The sequence below is a fragment of the Equus quagga genome, chromosome 8 (assembly GCF_021613505.1).
Source record: "Equus quagga isolate Etosha38 chromosome 8, UCLA_HA_Equagga_1.0, whole genome shotgun sequence".
NCBI classification, from domain to species: domain Eukaryota; kingdom Metazoa; phylum Chordata; class Mammalia; order Perissodactyla; family Equidae; genus Equus; species Equus quagga.
The window spans coordinates 116,009,660-116,033,164 of record NC_060274.1 but is presented as its reverse complement, the minus strand read 5'-3'; the positions used below and the strand labels follow the sequence as shown (position 1 = coordinate 116,033,164).

General features: G+C 43.2%; 1 protein-coding gene across 2 annotated transcripts in view; it reads left to right on the top strand.

Moving 5' to 3' along the window:
* Positions 1-276: 276 nt before the first annotated feature.
* Positions 277-23,505, top strand: part of DGKI (diacylglycerol kinase iota) — a 424,575-nt gene continuing 401,346 nt past the window's right edge. For both annotated transcript variants that reach the window (XM_046669970.1, XM_046669971.1), the window contains exon 1: positions 277-677. In XM_046669970.1, the coding sequence (XP_046525926.1) occupies positions 277-677 (401 nt within the window). The remainder of the gene's footprint in view (positions 678-23,505) is intronic.

Genomic DNA, 23,505 nt, shown 5'->3' with positions numbered 1-23,505 from the left:
CTTTCCTGCCGCCTGTGTTCGCGCCCAGCGCCCCGAGCCCGGCGGCACCTTAACCCCTCTCCTTTGTCCTCCTCTCCTGCAGCCCGACGCCTCAGGGCAGAGTTCAAGTTCAGCTCTGGCTCACGCTCCCGGTTTAGGAAAAGGCCAGGGGGCTGGAGGGCGCGGGTTTGTAGGGGGAGGGAGAGGCGAGTCGGAGGGAGGTGGCCTCTGATTGGTCGGGGAGGGGGAGTGGAGGCACGGAGTTTCCCACAATGCCCCGGTGCGGTGCAGCCGCGGATGGATGCTGCGGGAAGGGGCTGCCATTTGCTGCCCCTGCCAGTGGCGCGCGGACCCGCCGGCTCTCCTGCAGCGGCGGCCGCCAGCGCCGTCAGCCGGCCCGGCCTCTGCGGCGCCGCCGCCTCGCCTCCCTCCGCGGCCGCAGGAGCGGTCGCCATGAACCCCAGTTCCTCGGCGGGCGAGGAGAAGGGGGCGACAGGCGGCAGCAGCAGCGGCGGAAGCGGAGCCGGGAGCTGCTGCCTGGGCGCCGAGGGCGGCGCGGACCCGCGGGGCGCGGGGGCAGCGGCGGCGGCCGGGGCCGCTGCCCTGGAAGAGCCCGCGGCCGCCGGCCCGAAGGAGAAGGACGAGGCGCTGGAGGAGAAGCTGAGGAACTTAACTTTCCGGAAGCAGGTCTCTTACAGGTAGGCGCCGGCGCCCGGCAGCCCGAGACAGGTGCCGCCGCCGCGGGCGGGAGACCCACACTTCTCCCGCCGAGAGGCGCTTCCACGGAGTTGGGGGCATCTGGCGCTCCCTCTCTCTTTCTCTCTCTCCCTCTCTCTGTCTGTCTCTGCTTCTCCCTCCCCTTTCTGGGGATATGTGTTCTCTTCTCATCCCATCATTCTGGGCTGGAGGAAGCTACGTGCGCCTGGTTTCCTCCTGTAACCGGAGAGAAGACTGGGTCCCTGAGGTCAGAGCAGCAACAAAAAGGCGCGCGCGTGTGTGTGGGAGGGGGAGGCACACACAGAGATGGCTAGTTTGCTTGAGAGAAGTCCTCAAAGTTGTCCCTAAGCCGATGTCATCTTCAGCCACTCCCCCTACCTTCCAGGTTTCCCTGGATGAGCCTTTGGCACTAACTTGGTAGTTGAGATCACCCGGGAGGCAGAAAGGAACAGCGCTGTCCGGAAGGGAAATCCTTACCGAAGTTGGACCTGCATCGAAATTCCCCACTAAGGAAGAGTCAGATGTGAATCCATGTCTAGAGACAGGCAACTGGTTACGGGGGTTACACTTACGGAGGGCTTTCCCTCTCTCCTGGGTGTGCCGAGAAGGACAACCGGGGCGGGGGTGGGGGGGGGCCCGCTGGCAAGCTAGGGGTGAGGGCAAAAGGGGCCCATACTTGCCCCTGAGGATGGATGTATTTGTGAGACAAGCACAGTGTGGGTTACATGGCCCCCAAATTATGATAAAAGATTACCCCCAATTGTGTCAGGATCCAAAAAGGAGAAATGAAGGTTCAGTGGGTTCTCTGCCTCCTCTTCCACTCCATCCCCAGGGGAGAATAAAAATATGGACAGGTGGGAGAGTTTCGGAAACTACCCTTACTGCTTGTTAATTTTAAAAGCTGTGGTGATAACACAAGCATAGAATTACAAAAATTTGCACTTGCTAGGGTCGGAGTATTTCTTGAAAAGGGGTCAGTACAAGCATTCTTGTGACCCTACTTCTTTTAAGTTAGCAGTCCTTTCCAGAAACCCATATAAAGTATTAAGCCTGTCACACCATGTGCTGTTATGTAAGCAAAAGCAGATGACAGAGGTGTGTGGGTTTGTGAGAGTGTGCGTTGTGTTTATGGGGGTATGCGTATGAATCATTGGGATCCCCGCAGGCGATGCTGGACTGGAGGCCCCAGCCAGTAGGGCATGTGCTCTGTGTCTGCGTGTTGGCTTCTGGTGACTCCGAAATGGTCTTCCTGGTGAGGTTATTGCTCTCGCATCCCTCAAAAGAGTGTGTTTTGTTCACTGTGCGTTGAGGGAGTTTCCCACCTGACTTGCTCCTTTAGTTACTCACGTAGATCAGGACCAAATACATCTTTCTCTTTATATTTTTGGTTTCTAAAAATAGACAGGTGGTGGAGAGTGGAGTAGCTCTAGGGAGGGATGCTGGGACACAGGCAGTTCCACTTCCTAGGTACGATGGCCTGTCTGGCCCTTAGGGGAACAGGGACTACATTCAGCCTAATTTAGGAACTGCGAGTGGGAGAGGGAGTTGATTACGTGAAGCACATTGTGGGTCTGGCCTCTCGGGCTGAGAAATGCTCCTGTGTCATTGGTATTCATCAGACTCCTCACTGGGTAGGGCTACAGAGCCGGAGTTTGCAAGGGAAATCATTTTAGCTAGCCTCTTGGTTGAGATCATTCTCTGAGCCTCTCTCCTGGAAAGGGGTACTGTGTGGTGCCGTGGCTTTCTGGGTTGCATGCTCACACATGTGTGTGTAAGTGTGTACACATGCAAACATAGACATGGACCCAGACACAGCATTTTTCTCTAGAGGAATAATAATACTGTGTCTGCCTGACAATCCACAGAGGTGGTCCTCCTTTGTGAACATCATTTCCTGGTAAATAAAGCTTTACAGTCTCCAGTTCTGCAAGCCACCTGATTCTGCATCGTCTCAGGTGTCTGGTTAAAAATGCCCGCCACCTCAGACTTACAAAATCAAGCTCTCTGGGGGTAGGAATGTTTAACAGACTCCTCAGGCAATGTGTAAGCACACTAATATCTGAGGATTGCTGCTCTATTTTTTTACCAAAGGCTAAACAATTGATCTTTGAACTCATAAGCCTTGCCCAGCCAAACAAGGCCAGGCAGTCCCAAACTCAGAGGAAAGATGGAAAAGGTAGGTGATTTTATCTGGCACATGTTTGTCCTGGGTAACGTAGAGAGTGTCTCCATTTCAATGATGATTGTTTGTTTTTAGAGTTATGGTGAATGGCCTACCCGCTTGCCATGGAAGCCATTCATTCTGGATTCAGATGTAGCCGGGCCTGACCATTTTGTTGGTGGGTTAACCAATGGTCTGTAAGCAGCTTTGGCTGGAGTTGGGTGTTGGCTTCTCAGTGGGGACCACACCACCTCACTTGCGGGGTACATCTGAGCATGGCGACTGGTGGGAGCTCATGGAGAGGGGTCAGGAAGCCCTCACAGAATGGAATCTAAGCAGATGGGTTCAGCTGGGGTGAGAAGTATGGCTGCTGTGTAAGGGGGATCATTTGGGGTGGAGAAGAGGAGATTTGCAGGTAGGTCAAAAATATCTTTTGAAGAACACAGATATTTGCAGAACGACACTTGTTAGGAAAGAAGGGGGCTTTGGGCTAGGGTGTGCGTGTGCGTGTGTGTAGGGGGGTCTCATCTGTTCCTTCTGTTGCTAAGGAACCTATAAGCTAGGGTTTAAAAATAAATGAGGAGTGGGTGGGCATATGCAGTGACTCCTGTCTTTTTAGGAACCAGAGCCCTTTACAAAAAGCCTTTAAATAACTATTTCTGGAGGCAGATTATTCATTTTGCTTGACTTTTACTTTGTTAAGTAAAATAAACTCCTTTATATACCCCTCGATTTCCCCTCATTATCTTTTCTTCCTTTTTTAGGGAACCATTTTTCCCATGAGAATTTTTCCTTTATTTTAGATTTGGCTCCCCTAGAGCAAATAGTCTCTGGAGACTGTAAAGCTGAAGGGTTTAGAAGGCAGTGCAAGTGAGCTGGTACTTTTCTCTTAAAATTACTACTTCCTTTTTCTTTGCAAATTATGGTGTTGCAACAGATACATATGTGCCAGTGACTATATAATGTGTAGGAACTGGGTTTCTTTTTTTTAACCGCCATAAGAATTCCCATTTAAGTCAGTAAAATTAAAGAAAAAAATCTTTTAGAAGCACACAGGGGAGGAGGAGGAGAAGGCTGCCAATGTTTATTGTCTTCTGTGTGCCAGGCGCTGCCCTAGGTATTATGGTATATTTTATCTTATTTACTCTTCATGACAGTCTTATGTTGTGATTATGGTTATTTTTATTTTACAGAAAATGAATCTGAGGCTTAGAGCTTGGGTAAGAGGCAGAGTTTAAACCCAGATGTGACTCTAAGTGACTTTCTCTTTCGACTGCACCATGATTTCCTAAACATTCATTTCTGGCTTGACCTCTCCCCATGGGTGTGTATGTGTATGCATGTCGGGGTGCAGTGGACGCTGCTCTTTCACCTTTTCCATAATATGCCACAGGTCATTGCGTATTATCTCTTGTCTACTTTATTCTCTGGACCATGTCCCTTTGGCTATATAATTTTAAGGAACTCCTCTACTATTTCAGAAATGAAAATGAATATAAATTCATGATCATCAGGAAATAGATTGGTTTTGCTTCTGAGAACAAAACCACCTACATGACACCTGCCATGTCTCTGAAGATAGTCCTTGCAGAGTTTTATGTGCCTTTTAATTAAGATTACACAGGTGTTGTGTAGGTGAACCTAGATCCAGCGAAGAGCTGGCCTGTCTGTACCTCCTCGAGCAGCACAGACTCAATGAGGAAATGCGATTTTGCTTGTAAGGAGGCCTGAGCAGTTACCATTACTTAAGAGATGTTGATGCCTGTGCTTCAGTTTCTCTACTTAGAAACGAGGATGTTAATACCAGACCCTCCATAAGGGGAGTTGTTGGTATGAGACAGAAGTAGCAGCAAGGAGGATTAAACTTCTTAGCTTAGGCAACTAGGTAAAAAAGGATCTATTATTCTTTACAGGTTGGGAATAAGAACAGAGTATTTCCATTTTGTGTTTTGGCCTGCAGCTCAAGATTATGTGATTATAAGAAGGATGATTGGGATGTTGAAAGCCAAACAGGATAGCGTGGACATAGTTCTTTCTTGGGAAATTGATTGGGAATTGATTGTGTATGGGGGAAGTGTTCTTTTCCCCCATACACAACCAGCATGCAGCATCCTCTTTTGTAAATCAGTTTAATGTCTTTGCCTGTGCTTTATATATTGGTTAGGTATTTAGAGACTTTAAGATCGGATGAAAACCTTGGTTCTAATTTAATGTTTCCTTCCCCAGTAATTACTTGGGACTTGGCTAAGTGTAGACTTCCGCCATCAGGACACACACATGCAAGACTGCGCTTGAACCACTGTCCAGAGTACTTAATATGCTCTGATTGACCTTTCAGAGGCTTGGTTTTCACATGGGATGGTGACAGCACTGGGTCCTGCTGAATCAGAGGATGGAGAAGTTGAAGGGTGCTTTGCTGGTGCTTATTTCTGCTGTGGCAGCAAGAGCATTGCCTCGTAGGGTCAGATTAAAGTAGACTAGGGCTGGCTCTTTGAAATATTTCACTTTCTAATCTGAGAAAATGAGGACTCTTAGTGAGGGCTCAGGCTGGCTGCACTTTCCATGTCCTTCTGGGCTAGGATCTGGGATACACATCCCTTATGCAATCCTGAGGTGTCCTTGAAGTGGGTTCAGAGGCACTCCCTCTCCGAGACCAGAAGCATCTGGAAGGACCATTGCCTACATGTTGGGCTGTGACACTTGCTTTCTTGCGTGGGTTTGTGTTGGTAACACTGATCCTAATTATTTTTTCTGAGACCCTATAGTTGTAGTTTTAGGACATTGTTACCGCAAATTAATGGTGGTCTGAGAGCTTTTCTTTTTTTTTTTAAAGATTTTATTTTTTTCCTTTTTCTCCCCAAAGGCCCCCGGTACATAGTTGTATATTCTTAGTTGTGGGTCCTTCTAGTTGTGGCATGTGGGACGCTGCCTCAGCGTGGTTTGATGAGCAGTGCCATGTCCACGCCCAGGATTCGAACTGACGAAACACTGGGCCGCCTGCAGCGCAGCGCGCAAACTTAACCACTCGGCCATGGGGCCAGCCCCCTCTGAGAGCTCTTCTTACGGTGGATAACTGAGGAAGGAAGGTGAGGAGAGAAACAAAATCTAAGCATTACGTTTCTTTTTTCTTTGAAATTTAATTCGCTTGAAATAGCTATAAAAATGAACTAGTTTCAAATTGTTTGAACTGGTTGGAACTATTTAAACTGTTGGAATTGTTTGAACTGGTTGGAATGTTATGCCTATTGCAAGGCATAACAAACCAATGCAAAGCAGGAGATTAAAGAAAGAAAAATGCTAAGTGATGTCTATTTGCACAGAATACTCCTGTAATTCTTCTCTGGCTTGTTCACCATGCAAACTCCTTCTTAGGATTGAGCTCAAATGTGTCCACTTTCTCTGATTGATGCTTAGCCCTGCCCTGTCCTCACATGGCACTTTCAAACAGCTGTGTTCTTACTGAATTGTAATTTTCTATTCTGGGACTTAGACGAGGATTTGAACCTGACACCTTCTAGCTGATCTTGGGCATGTTATGCAACCCCTTTGGGGCTCAGCGTATTCACCTCTAAGATGGGGTAATAGTAAGACCTACCTTAGAGGTTTGTTATGAGAATTAAATGAGTTACTTTATGCAAAGGACTCAGAACAGTGACTTGCATGGATCTAACTTCTCTAATTATTATTATTTCCCGCTAAGTTGTTAGCTCTTTTGAAGACAGAAATTGCACCTTATCATTTGAATCTCCAAGTCCTGTTCTTCTTGCTCAGTAGGTGTTGGATAAATATTTATTGAATGAATGAATTTAATTGCCTTCTTTGAATAAACTACTACCGTTATCCATTCCCTGTCCATCTCAATTGTGATTTCCTTTCGACTCAGAGAAAGACCTGCCTTTTTCTTATTTACACTTGGCCCAACAGCCCAGGACTGTGTTTCTCTTTGCAGCTTCCTGTGTGGGTACCTGCACCAGCCGTTTAGCCAGCTGTTGGAGGCTGGAGAGGGGTGGCAGAAGCTCTCACTTAACCAGCTATTTGCAGCTTGTCAAAGAAAAGGCCTTAATTTGCCTTCTGAGTAGCACTAATTAGCTCTCCGGCTCTCTTTCTGTCTGTCTCATCCCTTTCCAAGGGGCATCATTGATTTTCTCCTCAGGGAATTTTCTGTTGACTTTTCCTTCTGTGCTTAGAACTTGGAAATGCAGAAAGATAGCTAGCCCGCGTTCCTGGAATCTGTCCTGACCGTCGTCCAGCCGGCCTGAGGTTCCTCCAGCAGCCTCTGTTTTGTATTACTTCACTCAAGCTCTCCTTCTGCCTCATCTGATTGACTTTGGTGGAAAAGTTATTTTAGGAAGAATTCCTTAGTTGGCTTAGTGACTTTAAGCCTTTGTTTTGTTTTTAACTCTCTTAATAACAAAGTCTTTGAAAAAGTGCCAGCTTCTTTTGATTCATATAACATAGGAAGCACTTGAAGAATGGCTGGTGAGTTTCCTGACATCCACAGCGGTCAAAGAGAGGTGGCGTGAACTCTGCTCAGGCTATGTTAGAGGAAATCTAGTCATCAGGTGTGTGTGTTGGCTGAGGGAGGGGCCGTGGCCAGGTAAAGGTGGGAAGAAGGGTCTTTGCAGATCAATTTGGACATTCTTTCCTCCTAGCCCTGAGGTTCTGTGAGCCTTTGAAATGGAACAAATACTGTTTTTCAAAGGCAACGGCTTTTTGAGGGACTTTTGTAGTTCTTATTTCTGTAGTCCTTATGTCTCAAGGGGAGATTTGCTTTTAGATTTTTGCATTCATAAATAATGCCCTGATAAGGAACCAGTTCTGATTTAAGCTATAATATTAATGGTCTGGCTTTTGTTGGATGGAGGGGGAATAACCAAGCTTGAAATTGTGATAATTAAACTGCAGTCAAATCTCGTTATTCTTGCTCTTCAATCCCCTAAGAGACAGAATGGAGTAGTGGTTAAGAGCCCTGACTTTGGAGCCCTACTGCCTGGGTTCAGTTCTCTACCTCTGCCTGCTGTATGACCTTGGGTAAGTTACTTAACTTCTCTGTGACTTAATTTCCCTGCCTATAAAATGGTAGTGATATAGTAACCACCTTGTAGGACTGTTTGAAGGATAGAGAACTTGTCATGTTCTCTGTCACAAAATAAGTGCTGTTAGTGTTTGTTAGAGGGGAGTCTTCCATTCTTAAGTCCAAATTTGAGCAAATAAGAGCAAATTTGTTTATTCTTCTTCAAAATATTGAGCCTTAATCAAATGTCACGAGCTAGTGATAACATTATTCAGGTAATATGAAAATAAATAGATACACTTAAGAAATTTAATTTAAAGATTTTGGCATTCATTAAGGTACAAAATATGTACTCTTCCTTTCACAGCTTATTAAAAAATAGTTCACTCTTACCAGAGGATATGAAGGAGCAGCTTTCTGCTGCTCCTGAGTGCTCTGGGAATCGGAGCGGGCAGAAGGCCAAGGTCAGAGAAGACTGGCACCATCAGTGTGCAGAGGGGTCAGGGATCAGTGGCCCACCCTCCCAGCTGGTCATTTGCGAGCAGGAAGCCAGAAATGGAGGGTTAGGTGACAGAGGTCTCAGAGCTTCTCAGTGCCAGGACTAGATAAGTAGATAAAGTCAGGGGTACTAGAAATAGAGTTGTCACCAGGGGCTCTAGGACAGAGATTATTTCTCTCCTGGCCTGGCTTGATGATATTTGCTTCGTATGTACAGACAATGGCTGGCTGCCGTGTCCTGGCATCAGAGAAAACAGCTTCCCAGATGTTACCTGTCCTGGATTATTTCAGAAAATAGAAGGCTCAGCCTTCTGGGATATTCTATCAGTTATCTCAACCAGGCCAAACAAAATTTATTTTTAAAAATTTTAAATAATTATTAAATATTTGTTGAACAAGTAAAACTTGTTGGCTCAGGACAGTGGACTAAGTGTTGAGGGAGTAAATCCTTTTTTTCTTCAAAAGGCAAAGAAAAGGCAGTTTGTGTTTTTGTGTATCACATAGATTTTCAGGAAATAGCCAGAAAATAGACTCCTTGAAAGGTCCAAGTACATTTTTAAAATGTGTCATTCCTTTGTATACGAGAAAAATGTCAAAACTCTATGGAAAAATGTTTTTGTTTTAAAAACACTTGAAAGCAATTTGTTTAAAGATAAAAAAAGAACTTTATATAAGCTTATGTGAAAGCAGTTGGAAAGGATTCCAAGTATCACTTTGAGACAAACTTCTGGAGCGTTCTTCAGACTGAAAGGACTGTGTTTTTATCATTGTCCTTATGTGTGTGACAGGGTTTGAGGCAGTCTCTCTCAGACGGAGAGTATTCCCTGTGGAGGTTTCTGAAAAGAGAGCCTGATTTAAAACAATTTCTTTCTTTTAAATTGGCCCCCTCTCAATGTAGAGACTAAGCTGAAGCATATTTTTATTTCTCTCCAATGGAAGCACTGTCCTCAGCATCCAAAGTAACACAGGAAGTAGAACAACCTTGAACCCCAGAAGCTACAGAGCGTGATCTTCCCTGGCAGAGTGAACACCCACAGCCTCCTGCCTTTTCTTACGATGGCCAAGAAGCAACAGACACCACTCTTCATGTCCTTGCCACTGGCCTCTGATACACCATTCCCAGTGGCAGCAAAGGCAGCCTGTACACTTCCAGAGTTTTTGCGAAGTGCAGCCAGGAGAAGAAAAAAGCTTTTCTTGGTTCAAATTCGGACCGCAAGTGTTAATTTACTTACCTACCTACTTGTAAAGATTAATCATTATAAGTTACTGATTTTGATAAATACTCTGTGCCCAGAGCTGCTAAACATTGTATATATAGTATTTCATTTAACCCTCAATTAAGCAGAGATTATATTGTTTCCACTTTACAGATAAAGATGTTGAGGTCTTTATTGCCTGAGGTCACATAGCTAGGTAAAAGGCAGAGTTAAGATCTCTGCCTTCATTTGCATATTCCCTAATGCAGCTTTTCCCTCTGGTTCTTTCATGCTTTCCCATTTTCTGTGTGCAAATAGCTGTATTTTCACCATCTAGTGGTTTATTAGACCAAAATCCCTTGAGAGGAGAGACCCATGTTTTTCATCTTAGGGGCCCAGCCAGACCTACCACAGGACCAGAGAAAAGCCTTAACAGAAGTTGATGGGCGGAGAGAACAAGAATTCCTTTCCTGTCCGAGCGAGCGTGGACTCAGCTCTGTGAATAGCTGCGTGCTACTGGCAGTTGTAGGGAGGCCAAGACAGAGCGCTCCGTGGTGGTTCTTTTTAAAACTATATGAATTTTCCATTGTTTGAGAGGGAGAATAAATCTGGTTTCCTGTGGCCAGGAAGTGATTTATGGGGATTATAGCCTGGTATTCCCCCCTTCAAATTCTATCTCTAGTGCAAGACCTTATGATTTGTTGAAATTAGAGTGGAACTTGAAGGGAGGCGGGTAATGGCGCAATCGCTTGGGGACCAGTGAAGAAATTAGGACCAATTTATGTGCGCTTTATGTGGCTGAATGGCATAGTAAGCATGATTCTATTATTTTTTTAAAAATATTCTTAGAAGAGTTGAGTTTTTCACCTTTAACTGGAGAGCCTGTTCAGGTTGCAAGTACTTGCAATGTAAGTTTTTCCATAACAACGTCCTTCAGAATTCGTAAGTATGTTCGTGTGTTCAGTTAAAGGCACCTAGAAAGTTCCAAAGGATCATTTCAAAAACCTGAGTCATTCTTTCACATTTGAAGAAAACCTTCAGAATTTCTTAGGAAAATATATCTCTAGTTCAAAAATAAATGTCAAAGCTATTTAAAGATTAAAACAGAAGCTTTCTATGAGCCAGTGAGGAATTATAACAAAATCTAAGGGATTTTTAAAAAAAGACAAATGTCGGTAGATTTCTTAAACTGTTAATATTGACTAAATTTAGGTACTTATGGTAAAAATGTGCTTGGTGCTTTTAGGGCCTTACCATTTATAAACTGCTTTCACATAATTGATCTAATTTTACCCTCAAAACAATCTTAGGCAGCAGGTAGAGCAGGTGCTGTTTTCACAGCCCTTGTACAATTCTGGAAGAAGGCATGACCACTAAGAGACTTTCCCAAAGCCACATGCCAGCAAGGGGCACTGCCAGGCTCAGGCTGGTTTTTGGATGTGAAGTCCCATGTTCTTTCCACTTCAGGGCACTGCTTCCATGCACCTCTCTATGGAAAGATAGTTAGCAGCATTTCCCTTTTGTTAATTTCATTTATCTGAATTTATCTCAATTCTTGATCATAATGGACAAAATTGGAATCGATTACTGGCTGACATTCGAAATCCATACTGCATTGATGAGGAGGATGACTTCATTGTCATCCCCATTACTCTTCCTGTGTACGTGAAGACATGAAATCACAGTGTGATGGTTTATGTTTAATACTCCTCCTACTGGGGGAAAAAAAAGAGAAATAGTCAGGCTCTTCCTTTGCATTAGTTGCTAAGCAGCAGCCATTTCATTGTAAAGGAGATTCAGTTCAAGTAATGACATAGGTGTTCCAAGAATAGCATTTCATTTTTACAGCAACTGCATTTCTCATCTTCATATAGCATATGCTCCTGTGGCTGATTGATTTTAGGAGAAGAAATAGGCACCTCAACACCTTTGTTGAATATATGGAGAAAATTCAATATAGGTGACCACCTAATAACCAAACCCCCAGGTTCTGCAACTAAGAGTGAGCAGCAAGCACAAGCTACGTGCAGCTTTAAGGATTTGGAAGTACCTCCAGAAAATACGACTGCCGAACAGGTACGCTTTTGAGGCCATATTTGATGTTAACTGGTAACATCTCAATGGAATACTCTGGGTAATTTAGAATTCTAAGTTTTTGAAGTAATATGGCATAGAACCAAATCTAGTTGCAGCCATGGGGTTGGATTGTGGGCAAGATTTCATTCTATTGAGATTTTTTCTGGCAATTGAATGCTCTTGAAAATGAAGAGAAAGAAAATCCCCTACAAGGCTAGCATAAGTCATGGAGTTCCGTTTTATCAGGAGAAAGAGTGTGAGTATAGAGGAAGACGTGTATTTAATGTCTATAAGTATGTGTGTAAAAGGGGAGATGTCAAATTACAAAGCTGTCAGGTGGTACATTTTTCTGTCTGTGCTGCCATTAACTTTGAAGGCTGCATGATCCGTGTGTGGAAGCCCGTGGCCCTGCCTTTCAAGGCATTTCTGCCGTCTCTGCAAAACTGTTGTGAAACTTTTGCATATCTAGGCAAATATATTTTCTTCAGAGAACTGCTTCATGGGAATTGTTAAGAGAGCAAACTTTGTTGTTTTCTAAGAGTGCACTGCACAACACCGCTCCCCAGTCCCCCTTCTCAAGCCATTTGAGAGAAAATACCTCTTTCTGGGAGCAGATGAGATACGTGGAAGCTGGGCTTTGACTTCCAGTAAATTGTCCTCCCATTTATGGCAAAGTACCTCTTCCAGGAACTAAAGGAAGTGTTTGGAGGAAATAATACACGGATGGATCCACAAATGGCAAATGGTTATTCCCACCGTAGTGCTGGATTCATTAGTGTGGTTGTTTGGAGCATCTCTCCAGCAATTAGTGCTTCTCATATATTTTATTGTGCACTTTTTACAATTACTCACAACAGTTTTGGTGAAGCAACTCTGGTGTTCTTGGAACCCATTATCTACACAAGGAAATCAAGTCAAGAGGGTTGGGGAGGAGGGGACTAAAAATCATTGACTTTTGGGCCTGGAGTGAAACCACAGAGGAGCAAGATCCTAAGAGTCTCTCAGAAAAAGCATATCTGGGAGGTCCTCAGTGGTGCACCTTTGGCATTACTCATAGTGATATTAATAATAGTAACAATAATATTTATTGAGGGCTTACTATCCGTGCCAGGGACTGTGCTAGGTGCTGCACATATTTCAGTTATTCTTACAACAACTTTATGGGGTGGTTATTACTATCTACAGTTATACAAAAGAGGAAACTGAGGCACAGGGTAATGACGTAACATCTCAGGGCCTTACAGCTAGCAAGCAATGGAGCCAGGGTTTGAATGCCAGGAGAACTCCCTGGCCAGTGCCCTTAAGCACGAGTGCACTATAAGCACTCTGTGCTATATCCTGCTGTAAATGTATAAATATACCCTATTTTGCTTTCGGGAGTTACCTCTACCCTGTCGTGTGCACTCTTGTGGGATTGTAAATCAAGGTGCCCAGCTCTCCACCATAGAAGCTAGTGAGGTCTTTGGAAGCTGCGGTGGGTGCTTCTTCTCAGCCACCCCAAACTGCCTTAGGGCAAGTGTGTGAGCTGAGCTTGGACACCCGGGCTCTTTTGGACTTGGACTCTTTAGAAGACTGTCGGCAAGGATGCCAGTTTGTTCATATCCAGCAGCAGTGCCCTGGTAGGACAGTTCCTGCTGCCCTGGTTCCTGTCTGTTCCAAGCATGGATCACCAGCTTTGCTAATGAATTGTGAACTATCCCAACTTCCCAAGAAATTCCTTTTTGCTCAAGTTAACCATGGTTGGTTTCTGTCGTTTGCAACTGAAATTAACTAACTAACTGATAAAATATCATTGGCAAATGGTCCACCGGTCTCTACTGGTGAATGTCTTCAGTGCCAGGAGTTCTTGGCTACATTAGGGGGACAGTTATACCACTGGTTAGGTCTAATTGTTAGAAAGTTTTTGTTATAGGAAAAATGAAAGTATTGTCATTTAATGAATACTTAGCATGATTTAGGTACTTAGTGCCTCCTTTTTTTTATTGTTCTTTTATTTAATTATCACAACGACTGTCTGAGTTATTTCTATTTTATGGATGAGGACGCTGAATCTCACAGAAGGGAAATAATTTGCTTCAAGTCAAAGAAGTGTTAATTGATGGAGTCAGGATTCAGACTCGGTTCTAAATCACCCAAAGCCCACATTTCTTTCCATTATACCATGCTGCCTCCATGTTGAGTCCAAAACTGACTTCTTTATTTTTACCTACTGGTATCACATTTTCACCTCTGGGGGATATTCAGGATAACTCTCCTGCTTTTTCTATATGCTAGGTCTTCAAATATTTGAAGTCAACTCTCACATTTCTCTTTAGCCCTCTTTTCTTTAGCCTAACCATCTTCACTTTTATTCTTCACTTATCTTAAGGGAGTGTTTAATCAGCTTCACTTTTCTAGCTATTGATAGCAAACTGAATTGTCCATGGCCTTCTTCATAAGAATTGAGCAGTAAACTAAAAATTTGGTCTAACCAGGGCCACCATTAGCACATATGGTGTCTTTGTTCAAATTAGAAACAGGTCCCAAGACTGGGTGGGCAAATTAATACAAATCCTCCCTTACTCCTGAGCTCTGTCAGCCCCAGAGCCAGGATCGAGCATGCGGTGGGTGGCACTTAGGCTGGATTTCAGTCTCTACCTGGGCACAACCTGCACAGTGTAGGTATGCCTCTGGGGACTTAGCTCCCTTTCTGTGGCCACTGTTTGCCATGAGTATATGGGTTAGCATGGGTGCAGGCCAATTGCTATAAAACTCGTCCCAAAAGCCAAATTTCCAGACTGCCAATTCAACAACTTACTGATGACATTTCCAAAGTTTTGCTTAGGTTGCAGCCATTTCACTTAAGATTTGTCATTTCAGTTTGGCTAAATGTTTATTTGGCACGTTTTGTATTTAGTTCATATGCCAAACACTTCTAGAATGTTTAAGATTCCTCCTTCCTCCCTCCCTCCGGCCCTCCCTCCCTCCCTCCCTGCCCTTCTCCCTCCCTTTCTCTTGTCTTTCCTAAGTGAGAAAGGGCAAGCTCTCTCTTTAAGTACTATTTACTATTATCTCTATTTTTCAGACTTATGCTAGCACCACCCTCCCCTTGACCCTACTGCAGGTGGAGAAACGCCTGTGGTCAAATCTTCTAAAATGGCGTAAGCTATTTGTCTGGGAGGTTTTGGAGAACTTTCTTTTAGTGAGTTGACACAGAGCTGATAAAGAAATCCATCTGCGCTTTGGATAAACATATATTTGGTGGCCAAGAAGATTACTTATTTTGTCAAGAGGATAGCATTTTACTGTTTCAAGTCCTAGGGCTGTGCTGTCCAATACATTAGACACTAGCTGCATGTACCCATCAAAACTAATTTAATAAATCAAATTCAAAATCCAGTTCCTCGCTCACACTCGCCATACATTGAGTGTTAAAAGCCTCATATGGCTAGTAGCCACCGTATTGGACAGCACAGATATAGAACATTTTCATCACTGCAGAAAATTCTATTGAACAGTGCTGCTTTAGGGATTAGTGTCAAGGTACTGATTTATCAGACCTCCAGACACCTCTAGCAAGTCATCCTTGAATCACACCTTGGATGATATAGTTCTTGAATTAAGAAGTTTAGTTCCCTAATTAAGAAGCTATACTTAAGAGGTATAACTAAGAAGGAGAAAACACTGTAGAAAGGGAAAAGGGGAAAATCATTCTTGGTGTTTTTGATCATTCTGCTTGTCATGTCTTCTCTCTCTCCTCACTACAGTGGTGAATGATTTCCATGAGGGTAAAGACAGGGAGTTGGTCTTCTTTCTTCTTTGTAAACTGCATCTTCCCCTCTGTTGCGAGACATACAGAACTATATGCAGGAGGGAACATGTTCTCTAGCTTTTGGGTGGACTGGCTGTTTTGCCATTGAAAATACTTAGCTCAGCTTGTGGTAGTTGCATTTGGGGATAGGGTGAAGGGTGGGGGAAAAGCATTACTGCTCCTCCTTTGGGAATCTACTGATTCCTGACATTTGGGCAAGGGCACGGTTGAAGACGTAGGGTATAAACCTGGAGTATAGACATGCAGCTTCAGGTTGTGTCTGTGTCACATAAATTGCTCATTATGCTCCTTGTTCTATTCTTAACATTAGTTCCCATCACGTTCAATAAATATTTATTGTAAATTCACCAGGGAGGCATGGAAATAAACGCATGGACTTAAAGCTTTAATGTGGCTCACCTGGTTCCTGGAGAAAGGACCTTAGGAAGCTATGAAAAGAGCTTCAAGGACAAAGAAAAAGTCCCAAGAGAATCCTTGTGTGTTTGTGTGGATTCTCTCTGGTGCTTTGAACTGCCAATATTGCACACAAGGGTGTTCTAAAAATAACCCGAGTAATGTGCGTCTTCTGCTGAAGGCAGTGAGATAATTTGTGAGGATGATGAGAAATGGAAAAGGAGAGAGCTTCAGAAGATGAGAAATGAAATTCATGAATCTCGATGGTCTCTGAGGCTCTCCCACTGACTGAGTGCTTTCTTGGATGTCTTGATATTGAAAATCAGGAAAAAGTACTTAGAAAAAAAGCATCACTGGGAGATCCATTGGGTTTTTCTCACCTATGTTTTATAACATGAGCAGTCTCCTGGATAGAAACTTAGCTATGTTATAGGAATAGTTATGGAATACTTGTTATATGTGCAAAGCATTATTTCAAGCCCTTGGTGAGGAATCCAAAGTTGAAGAATGTCTGATTTCCACCTTAAAGTTGCTTCACATTTCTTATAACTTACCAGGGAAACAAATGAAAAATGTAGTGAATGCCTACTATGTGCCAATGCTGTGCTAAGTGCTAGAAATAACAGAGAAATAAGAATCTCTATTATCAAGAATTTATGGTCTAGTGAGGGAGAGAGACAAGGAATTGACCTATAACAATACAGAGTGATAAATACCAAGAGAGATGGATGTTCAGGGCACAGGGTGGGGAAGCCCAGAAGAAGGGCACCTACGTCTGATTGAAGAGTGGAAGATCCTCTGGAGCAGGTGAGAGCTGAATGTCCCTTGAAGGAGGAAGAGGCAAGAGCTAGGTGGATTTGTTCATATCATTGATTCAGTGGAGGAAACATGCCCTAAGCTCTAAATGGCAAAATAGAAACAGAATTTCTGAACACAGTCCATTTGCTTCCAGTCTCTTTTGAACAGCCCCTGAAATCCAACATTTGAATTTTTTGAAGGAATGGAGATCTTTGAAAAGGTTCCACTACCTAGAAATCCATGCATAAAGGGCCTTCATTAGGAGTTATATCTACTCTATACTTGTTAAGACAGCTTGAACAAAGGTAAACAGCAGGCATAAAGTGATGCACATGGTCATATCTGGGCTGGAGGAACACAAAAGAGTAGGGGAGAGGTTAGTTTTACTTGGGAGAAGTTTTCTTGGAGCATTGAATTTGAAGGGTTGGTAGGATTTCAACAGGAGGAGATGGGACATAAGGAGGGAGAGTATGGAAAACAATCCGGGCAGTAGGAATCATATGAGATAGGACATGGTGGGTGGAAATGGGTGACATATTTCGGCAGCAGTGTGAGTTATGGAATAATTTTGCTTTGTTCCTAGAGATGTGTACTGGAAGATCAGGCAGGGAAGGTAAATGGAATGCTCATTACAGAAGGCCTTGCATGCCATCAGAAGAATTTAGATTTTGTAGTTAATAGAAAGCCGTTCAGGCTTGGGGGCAGAGAGGTGACGTCCTGTACCTAGTGTGGGAAGACCTTGTTCTCCGTGGATCTATTACCAGTTCCCCTTCTCGAGCCACTGTTGTTACTGCAGAGGCCATTGCTGCTGAAGCGACACCTCCACCCTGCCTTGCCACTCAACATTCCAGATTGGACCAGAGCTTTCTTCCCTCCCCTGGGTCATAAAGTGGGAAGGGAGACCCCTTTTCTCTCTGCAGTGGCCTTGGTAGCTGAGAGTCATTCTCCCCTAAGGCCTCCAGGACAATAGGAAGGAGGAAGGAGGGTGAATCTCAAATTTACGAGAATTTGGGAAAGACTGTGATGTCCTCAGAGTCTGAACATGAAACTCATTTTTACATAAAGCAGTATAATAAGTGGTTAGATTTGATGTCGTTAAGTAATGCTTTAGTTAAAAGCAACTTTGTCCTAAGTTTTGAACAGAAAATTTGGGGAAATGGCTTGCCTCTGAGCTGGGAACTTTCTCTCTCTTTGGAGAAACTCCCATAATATCACATCATTGGAATTTTTTTAATGAAGTGGGAAGTTCTTTTCCAGATTACAATGCTTAGAAATCGCTGAACAAATTGATGGGAGAAATATGTTTTCTGAATTTATTAGAAAATAGTAGTCAAGGGGGCTGGCCCTGTGGCCGAGTGGTTAACTTCACGTGGTTTGCTTCAGTGGCCCAGGGATTTGCTGGTTCAGATCCTGGGCACAGACCTAGCACCACTCATCAGGCCATGCTGAGGTGGCGTCCCACATGCCACAACTAGAAGGGCCTACAACTAGAATATACAACTATGTACTGGGGGTCTTTGAGGAGGAGGAGGGGGAGGAAGAGGACGGGGAGGGGGAGGAGGAGGACGAGGAAGATTGGCAACAGATCTTAGCTCAGGTGCCAGTCTTTAAAAAAAAAAAGAAAATAGTAGTCAAGCAGCTTGTTTTCACTGTTAGAGAGCTGTGTTGCTGTCTTACACTATTGCATGAACAGAGATTGGCTGGATCAGTTAATAGAAATACAGATAATTTTGCAGCTAGGAAAGATTTGCTTTCAGCTGCCAACTGTGCATTCTTCTCAGACCCAATCTTCAGTAAATGGAGTGCAGCATTGTGGTGGAAAGTCAGTGTGACCAATTCTGTCCCCTGGTTTTCATGCTTGTTCCTGAAGGGTTAGGAAGATGCCTCACTTATTCTCTGCATTATGTACATTGCATTGCAATGCCTGAGAGCTGGCTCGTGTCTTGCATTTTGGAAAATCATCATTTTTCTCATATAAATGGAAAATAGAGAAAAATAGGGTAGAAGAGAGAGCAACTCTGAGATCAAAGGGATGTTAAACGGCAGGAAGGAATAGGATCTTTGTTCAAGGCCAGCCGGAGTGATGAGCAGTCTCAGGCTCACAGGCTCACACGACCTGTCTGATGGGATACAGCCTGCAAACTAATTTCAGGATTAAGATTAAAAAACTCTCTTTACCTGCTTTTCAACCAAGTCCAGTTATTACGAATGTAGAGATTACCAAGCAATGTCATAATTCTATTCATTAATACGAAACTCTGGATGCAAAACTTCATATATCTTTCCATGTTACTCAATGAAGCCAGTTTTGTTTTAAATGAAAAAAAGCGACTTGCATTTTTGTTTCCTGATAGCCTTCGTTCAGAAATGTTTACTCCTCACTGCCCTACGTTGACAACAGCATCAGTATAATTAGAACATCAGTCTGGTGATGTGTCACTGTTCATCTGTGTTAGAAAATATGACTGCCTACTAGCGAGTGTGTGTGTGTCTGTGTGTGTGTGTAGGTGTGTGCATATGTGTGTAGATGGGATTTGCTTCTTTGTGTGTCAGTTGCTAACCCTCAGATAGTTGTTGCCGTCTCTGATGCCCGGTGTCCTCATCTGAAAAATGAGGCTGGTGGTACCTACTGCGTGGCATGGTTTTTGAGACTGAGTGGAATAACGGATGCGCTCTGTAAATTGTAAAGCCTGTTATAAATGCAAGCTATTGCTATGCCATCACCATGCTGAATCGTATGTACGTCATCTGCCATGGAATAATGTGGGGACCTTGTGAACTTCTCAGGGTAATTAAATTTCTTAATGACAGCTCTAGAGCATAGGTTTGCTAATGGGACACATCGTTTTGGAGATGTGCCATTGCAGATATATGGGGATTAGCCAACTTTTTGCTTTAGTTTTTAAATACAATATTTATTTAATCAAAGTGTGGCAATACATAAGCGTAGCTTAATGCATAGTTCATAGTTAACTAGAAGCACAGAGCTTACAACAAAACTCAGCAGTTCCCTTCTCTGTGTCTCTCTCCTACTCCCTTTGCCCCAAAGCTGCTGTGATACATTAGCTGTTTCTTCTGGATTCTACGTTTGTATTTATAAATAATATTCCACTAAGTGCTGTTCTGTAATTTTTCTCAACTGTTTCCTATAAGAAGGTGAGGATTTCATTCTCTTTTATCCCCCCCTGCACGTATCCCTTCTTTCATCTTTTCAATATGTTCATATCACAATTTTACTTAAATCGTTAATAAAAGCTTATTATTGATGTTGTAAATCTTATGCATAGCTGAACCACCCAGTGTGCTATTGAAGACATTTCCTTTCTTGTATTATTGGTCTCATTTTAAAAATTATTTTTATGTGGGCTTATTTCCAATTCTTCCACAAACTTCTTAGCAGAACCATAAATCTTCTATTATATTTAAACATATCAAATAATGTATCCGTTTCATTATTTTTCATGTAGACAGCCCTCCTGGTTCCCTCCATCATCTCGCCCCTTCTGGACTTATTGTAGCACAGCTCTCATTCTTCCTCATTTTCTTGATTTCTCATTGCTTTTTCCCACAGTTGAATCCCCTATTTTCCAGATTGCATGTCTCCTTCTTTGGTTTATGCTTAGTTCACTGGAGCACACAACAATTTTAAGAACAACGATGCCACATTCCTGGATGGGTTTTTTTCCCATGAACTTTCATCATATTTTTAGATGACCGAGTTGAAAAAGTTTCCCAGGAAGTGGGACACATCCTGCAGTAGCTTCCTTGGAAAGGGTGCTTAGGAGGTAGGTATTTTGAGTCCTTTCATGTCTGAGGGTATCTATTTATCCTTCACACTCGATTGAGAGTTTTTCAGGGTATGGAGTTCTAGATTGGAAATCATTTTGCCTCTGAATGGTGAAGGCATTCTCCTATCGCTGTTCTGCTTCCAAAAGTTGCAATGAGAAGGCCAGTGCTGTTCTGATTCTCAGTAACTTTATATTTTTTTCTTCTCTCTGGGTTTAAAGAAAAATTTTCTCTTTATATTTACTGTTTAGAAATTTCAAAGCTTTGTGCTTTAGCATGAGTACATATATTCATGGTGTTGAGAACTTTTTAGATCTCCTCAATCTGAAAACTGAGTTCTAAGACATTTTCTGGTATTATTTTTTGGGGGTGAGGGGAGAATATCTTCTTTTTCTTCATTTTATCTATTCATTTTTTCTGGAATTTATATTGTATAGCTATTGTGTCTACTGGAGTGTTCCTCTAACTTTTTTTCTATTGAAGTTCTCCTTTCCTTTTATCTGCTTTCAGAGAGATTTCCTCATTTATTTTCCATCCTTTTATTGAATTTTTAGTTTTTTTGTGACCCTACTTTTAATTTCTAAAAGCTCTTGTTTTCTAGAGTTTGTTTTTATAGAACTCTATTCTTGTTTCATGGCTTTAATATCTTCTCTTGTTTCTCTGAGGATACTAATGATAATTTTTGGACCCTAAGTTTTATTCACCCTGTATTAGCTCTGATTTATTCAAAAAAATTTTTTTTCTTTTATGTTAGTATCTTCTTTTCATGTTGGAGACTCTATTGAAATATCGAGGATCCAGTTGTATTTAAGAGAGAGGCCCCAAAAGGCTGAATGGAAGCTCTGTGTGTGTGTGTTTGCGTGAATGTGACTTGTTAGACCATTAAGCTGCACTATGGAGCGATTGTTTGGGGACTTGCTTTGTTTTATTGGGAAAGCCCTAAATGTTAATATTTTCTGTTTAGTTTCCTCAGAGAAGAACGCTGCACTTTCCTTTTAAGAAGTTTACATCTAACTGTTATTTCTCTGGGGCTGGAGTTTTTATTATTCGGTGTTACAGACTTTCAGTAGATCTCTCTGCTTTCAATAGAGGGTCTCCTACTCAAACTCAGTTGTGGTTGGTGTTTCTAGTTCTTTCTGGTTAGAAATGAAATCTCCCGTCTCCTGGCTGGAGTATGGCAGGAGTAGCCACTAGGCTGCTCATGATGGAGATCTAACCAGTCTCCTTAAAGACTTCAGCCCCTCCTCCCACCCTCCCCTTTAGCGATACCTGATGCCTTCAATTCCAGAGCTTTCCTGGAGTTCTCCGGGGTGAATCTGCCTCTTGTTTGCTTCTGCTCCCTTAATACACTTAATTTCCAGCTTTCTCTACCCTGCCTCCATTCAGTGACCTCTACTCAATTCACTCTCCTGCTTCCAGAAATCTTCTTGTCATCCTTTTTGCTGTCGTCTTGCCTTTTTATTTTTTCTTGTGAAATTATGTCTTTTATTTCCTTTACTTTCATTTTAGTGGGAATTTCTGGAGGGAGTTGGGATAAAGGTATGTGTCCAACTCACTCTGGTGAACTGGAAGTTGCTCACTCTGTTCTTCCTCAGTGAGAACAATAGGAAATTTGACAAATCAGAGTGTTTCTCTAGAATTTTTGAACAGACAATAATGTTTTTAGTGCATCTTACTTCTAAGGGACTTTTAAGAATTTCATAGGCATTTCATCTGTCTCTCTCTGTGACACAGGAGGGGATGGGTAGTTTTACATTATTTTTCAAGCATCCAAGTAGAGGAGATCTCTCTTGTGACTTCCCTCTGGCATTCTGCCACAATCCAGGTGCATTCATTCAGCTCACCATTTGCCTTGCAGCCATCATCTAAAGTTTCAGACTATCCCTTTGATTGCCAGCACCTCCTCACCTTGAACCACTGATTCCTGCCAGACAGAATGTTCTTCTCCGTCTTCTGTCTGTAGCCTGTGCGCTCCTGATTTTCTGGGAAGCCCTGAGACTTTTCATTCTCCTAGCAGCTCAGATGCCATTCTCCCAAAACACCCAGAGTTCGTTTAGCACCAACGAGGTGCTCAGTCTGTGATTTCTGAGGGACTATCACTGGGGAGAGGCTGTTGCTAATGAGGTGCAAATTGGTAGCAGCTGGGGAGGGGCTGCCCTCTTGGGCTAGGCCCAGGGGAGGGGTAGATTGCTATGACACTTTCATAGGAGGCCAGCTATAGGCTGGAAAGTCTGATTCCTGGCTAGGGGAGGCCCTTGCACAGTGCTGGGAGGCTGGTCTGGGCTCACCGAGCGCCATCCCTGGAGCTGCTGCCAGCTGGCTAATCTCTTGGCCAGTGTTCCTGGCTGATTTTCTTTGCAAGTAAGAGAGGCTGTGATCAGTGATGGGGCTTTCCCAGACATCCAAGAGACAACCAGGAAGACCCACAGCCCCCAGAGATACTGTCCTTGGGGTTGGTATGCTAGAAGCTTAAGAGGTTGAGGCTTTGGGGTGGAATAGCGGTTCCAGTAGCAACTGTTGGGAGAAGGAAGCGTATCTGTTCCTTCTGAGCATTTGCCCTCCAGTCTTGCATGGAAGACTCTCATTTACTAAACCGTTCACTTGAGGGCCCTCATCAATTGCTCTTCTATGCTAGGTTCAAATGTCTTCTCCTCGCAGGGGGTTTTCACTTGCAAGTGTCTCCACCAGAGCTTTGGCAGAACTGTGAATAGGAAACTATGTTCAGAACCAGAAACTATGTCCTGGTGGAGAGAAAATGAAGGGAAATAGGTGGATGTGGGATGTTGTATTGATTGCAAAGTTACTTTGTGCCTCCTGTTGTGGATGACAGAACGTGACTGGGGCCCCCGTGATGTGGAATTCATGTATCCATTTGGGTGATCTTGAGCAAATCTCTTAAATTCTCTTTCTTGAGCACTCTCTGTCTTTTCTTCTGTTTCTTTTTATCTCGTTCCCTCTGTCATGGGTGCATGAAATACTGTCCTTATCTTCAAGGAGCTCACTTTCTAGTGGAAGAAGACAGAAATACAAACAACATAGATTTACACATGGTAAGAAATGAACTATGTCAGAAGCA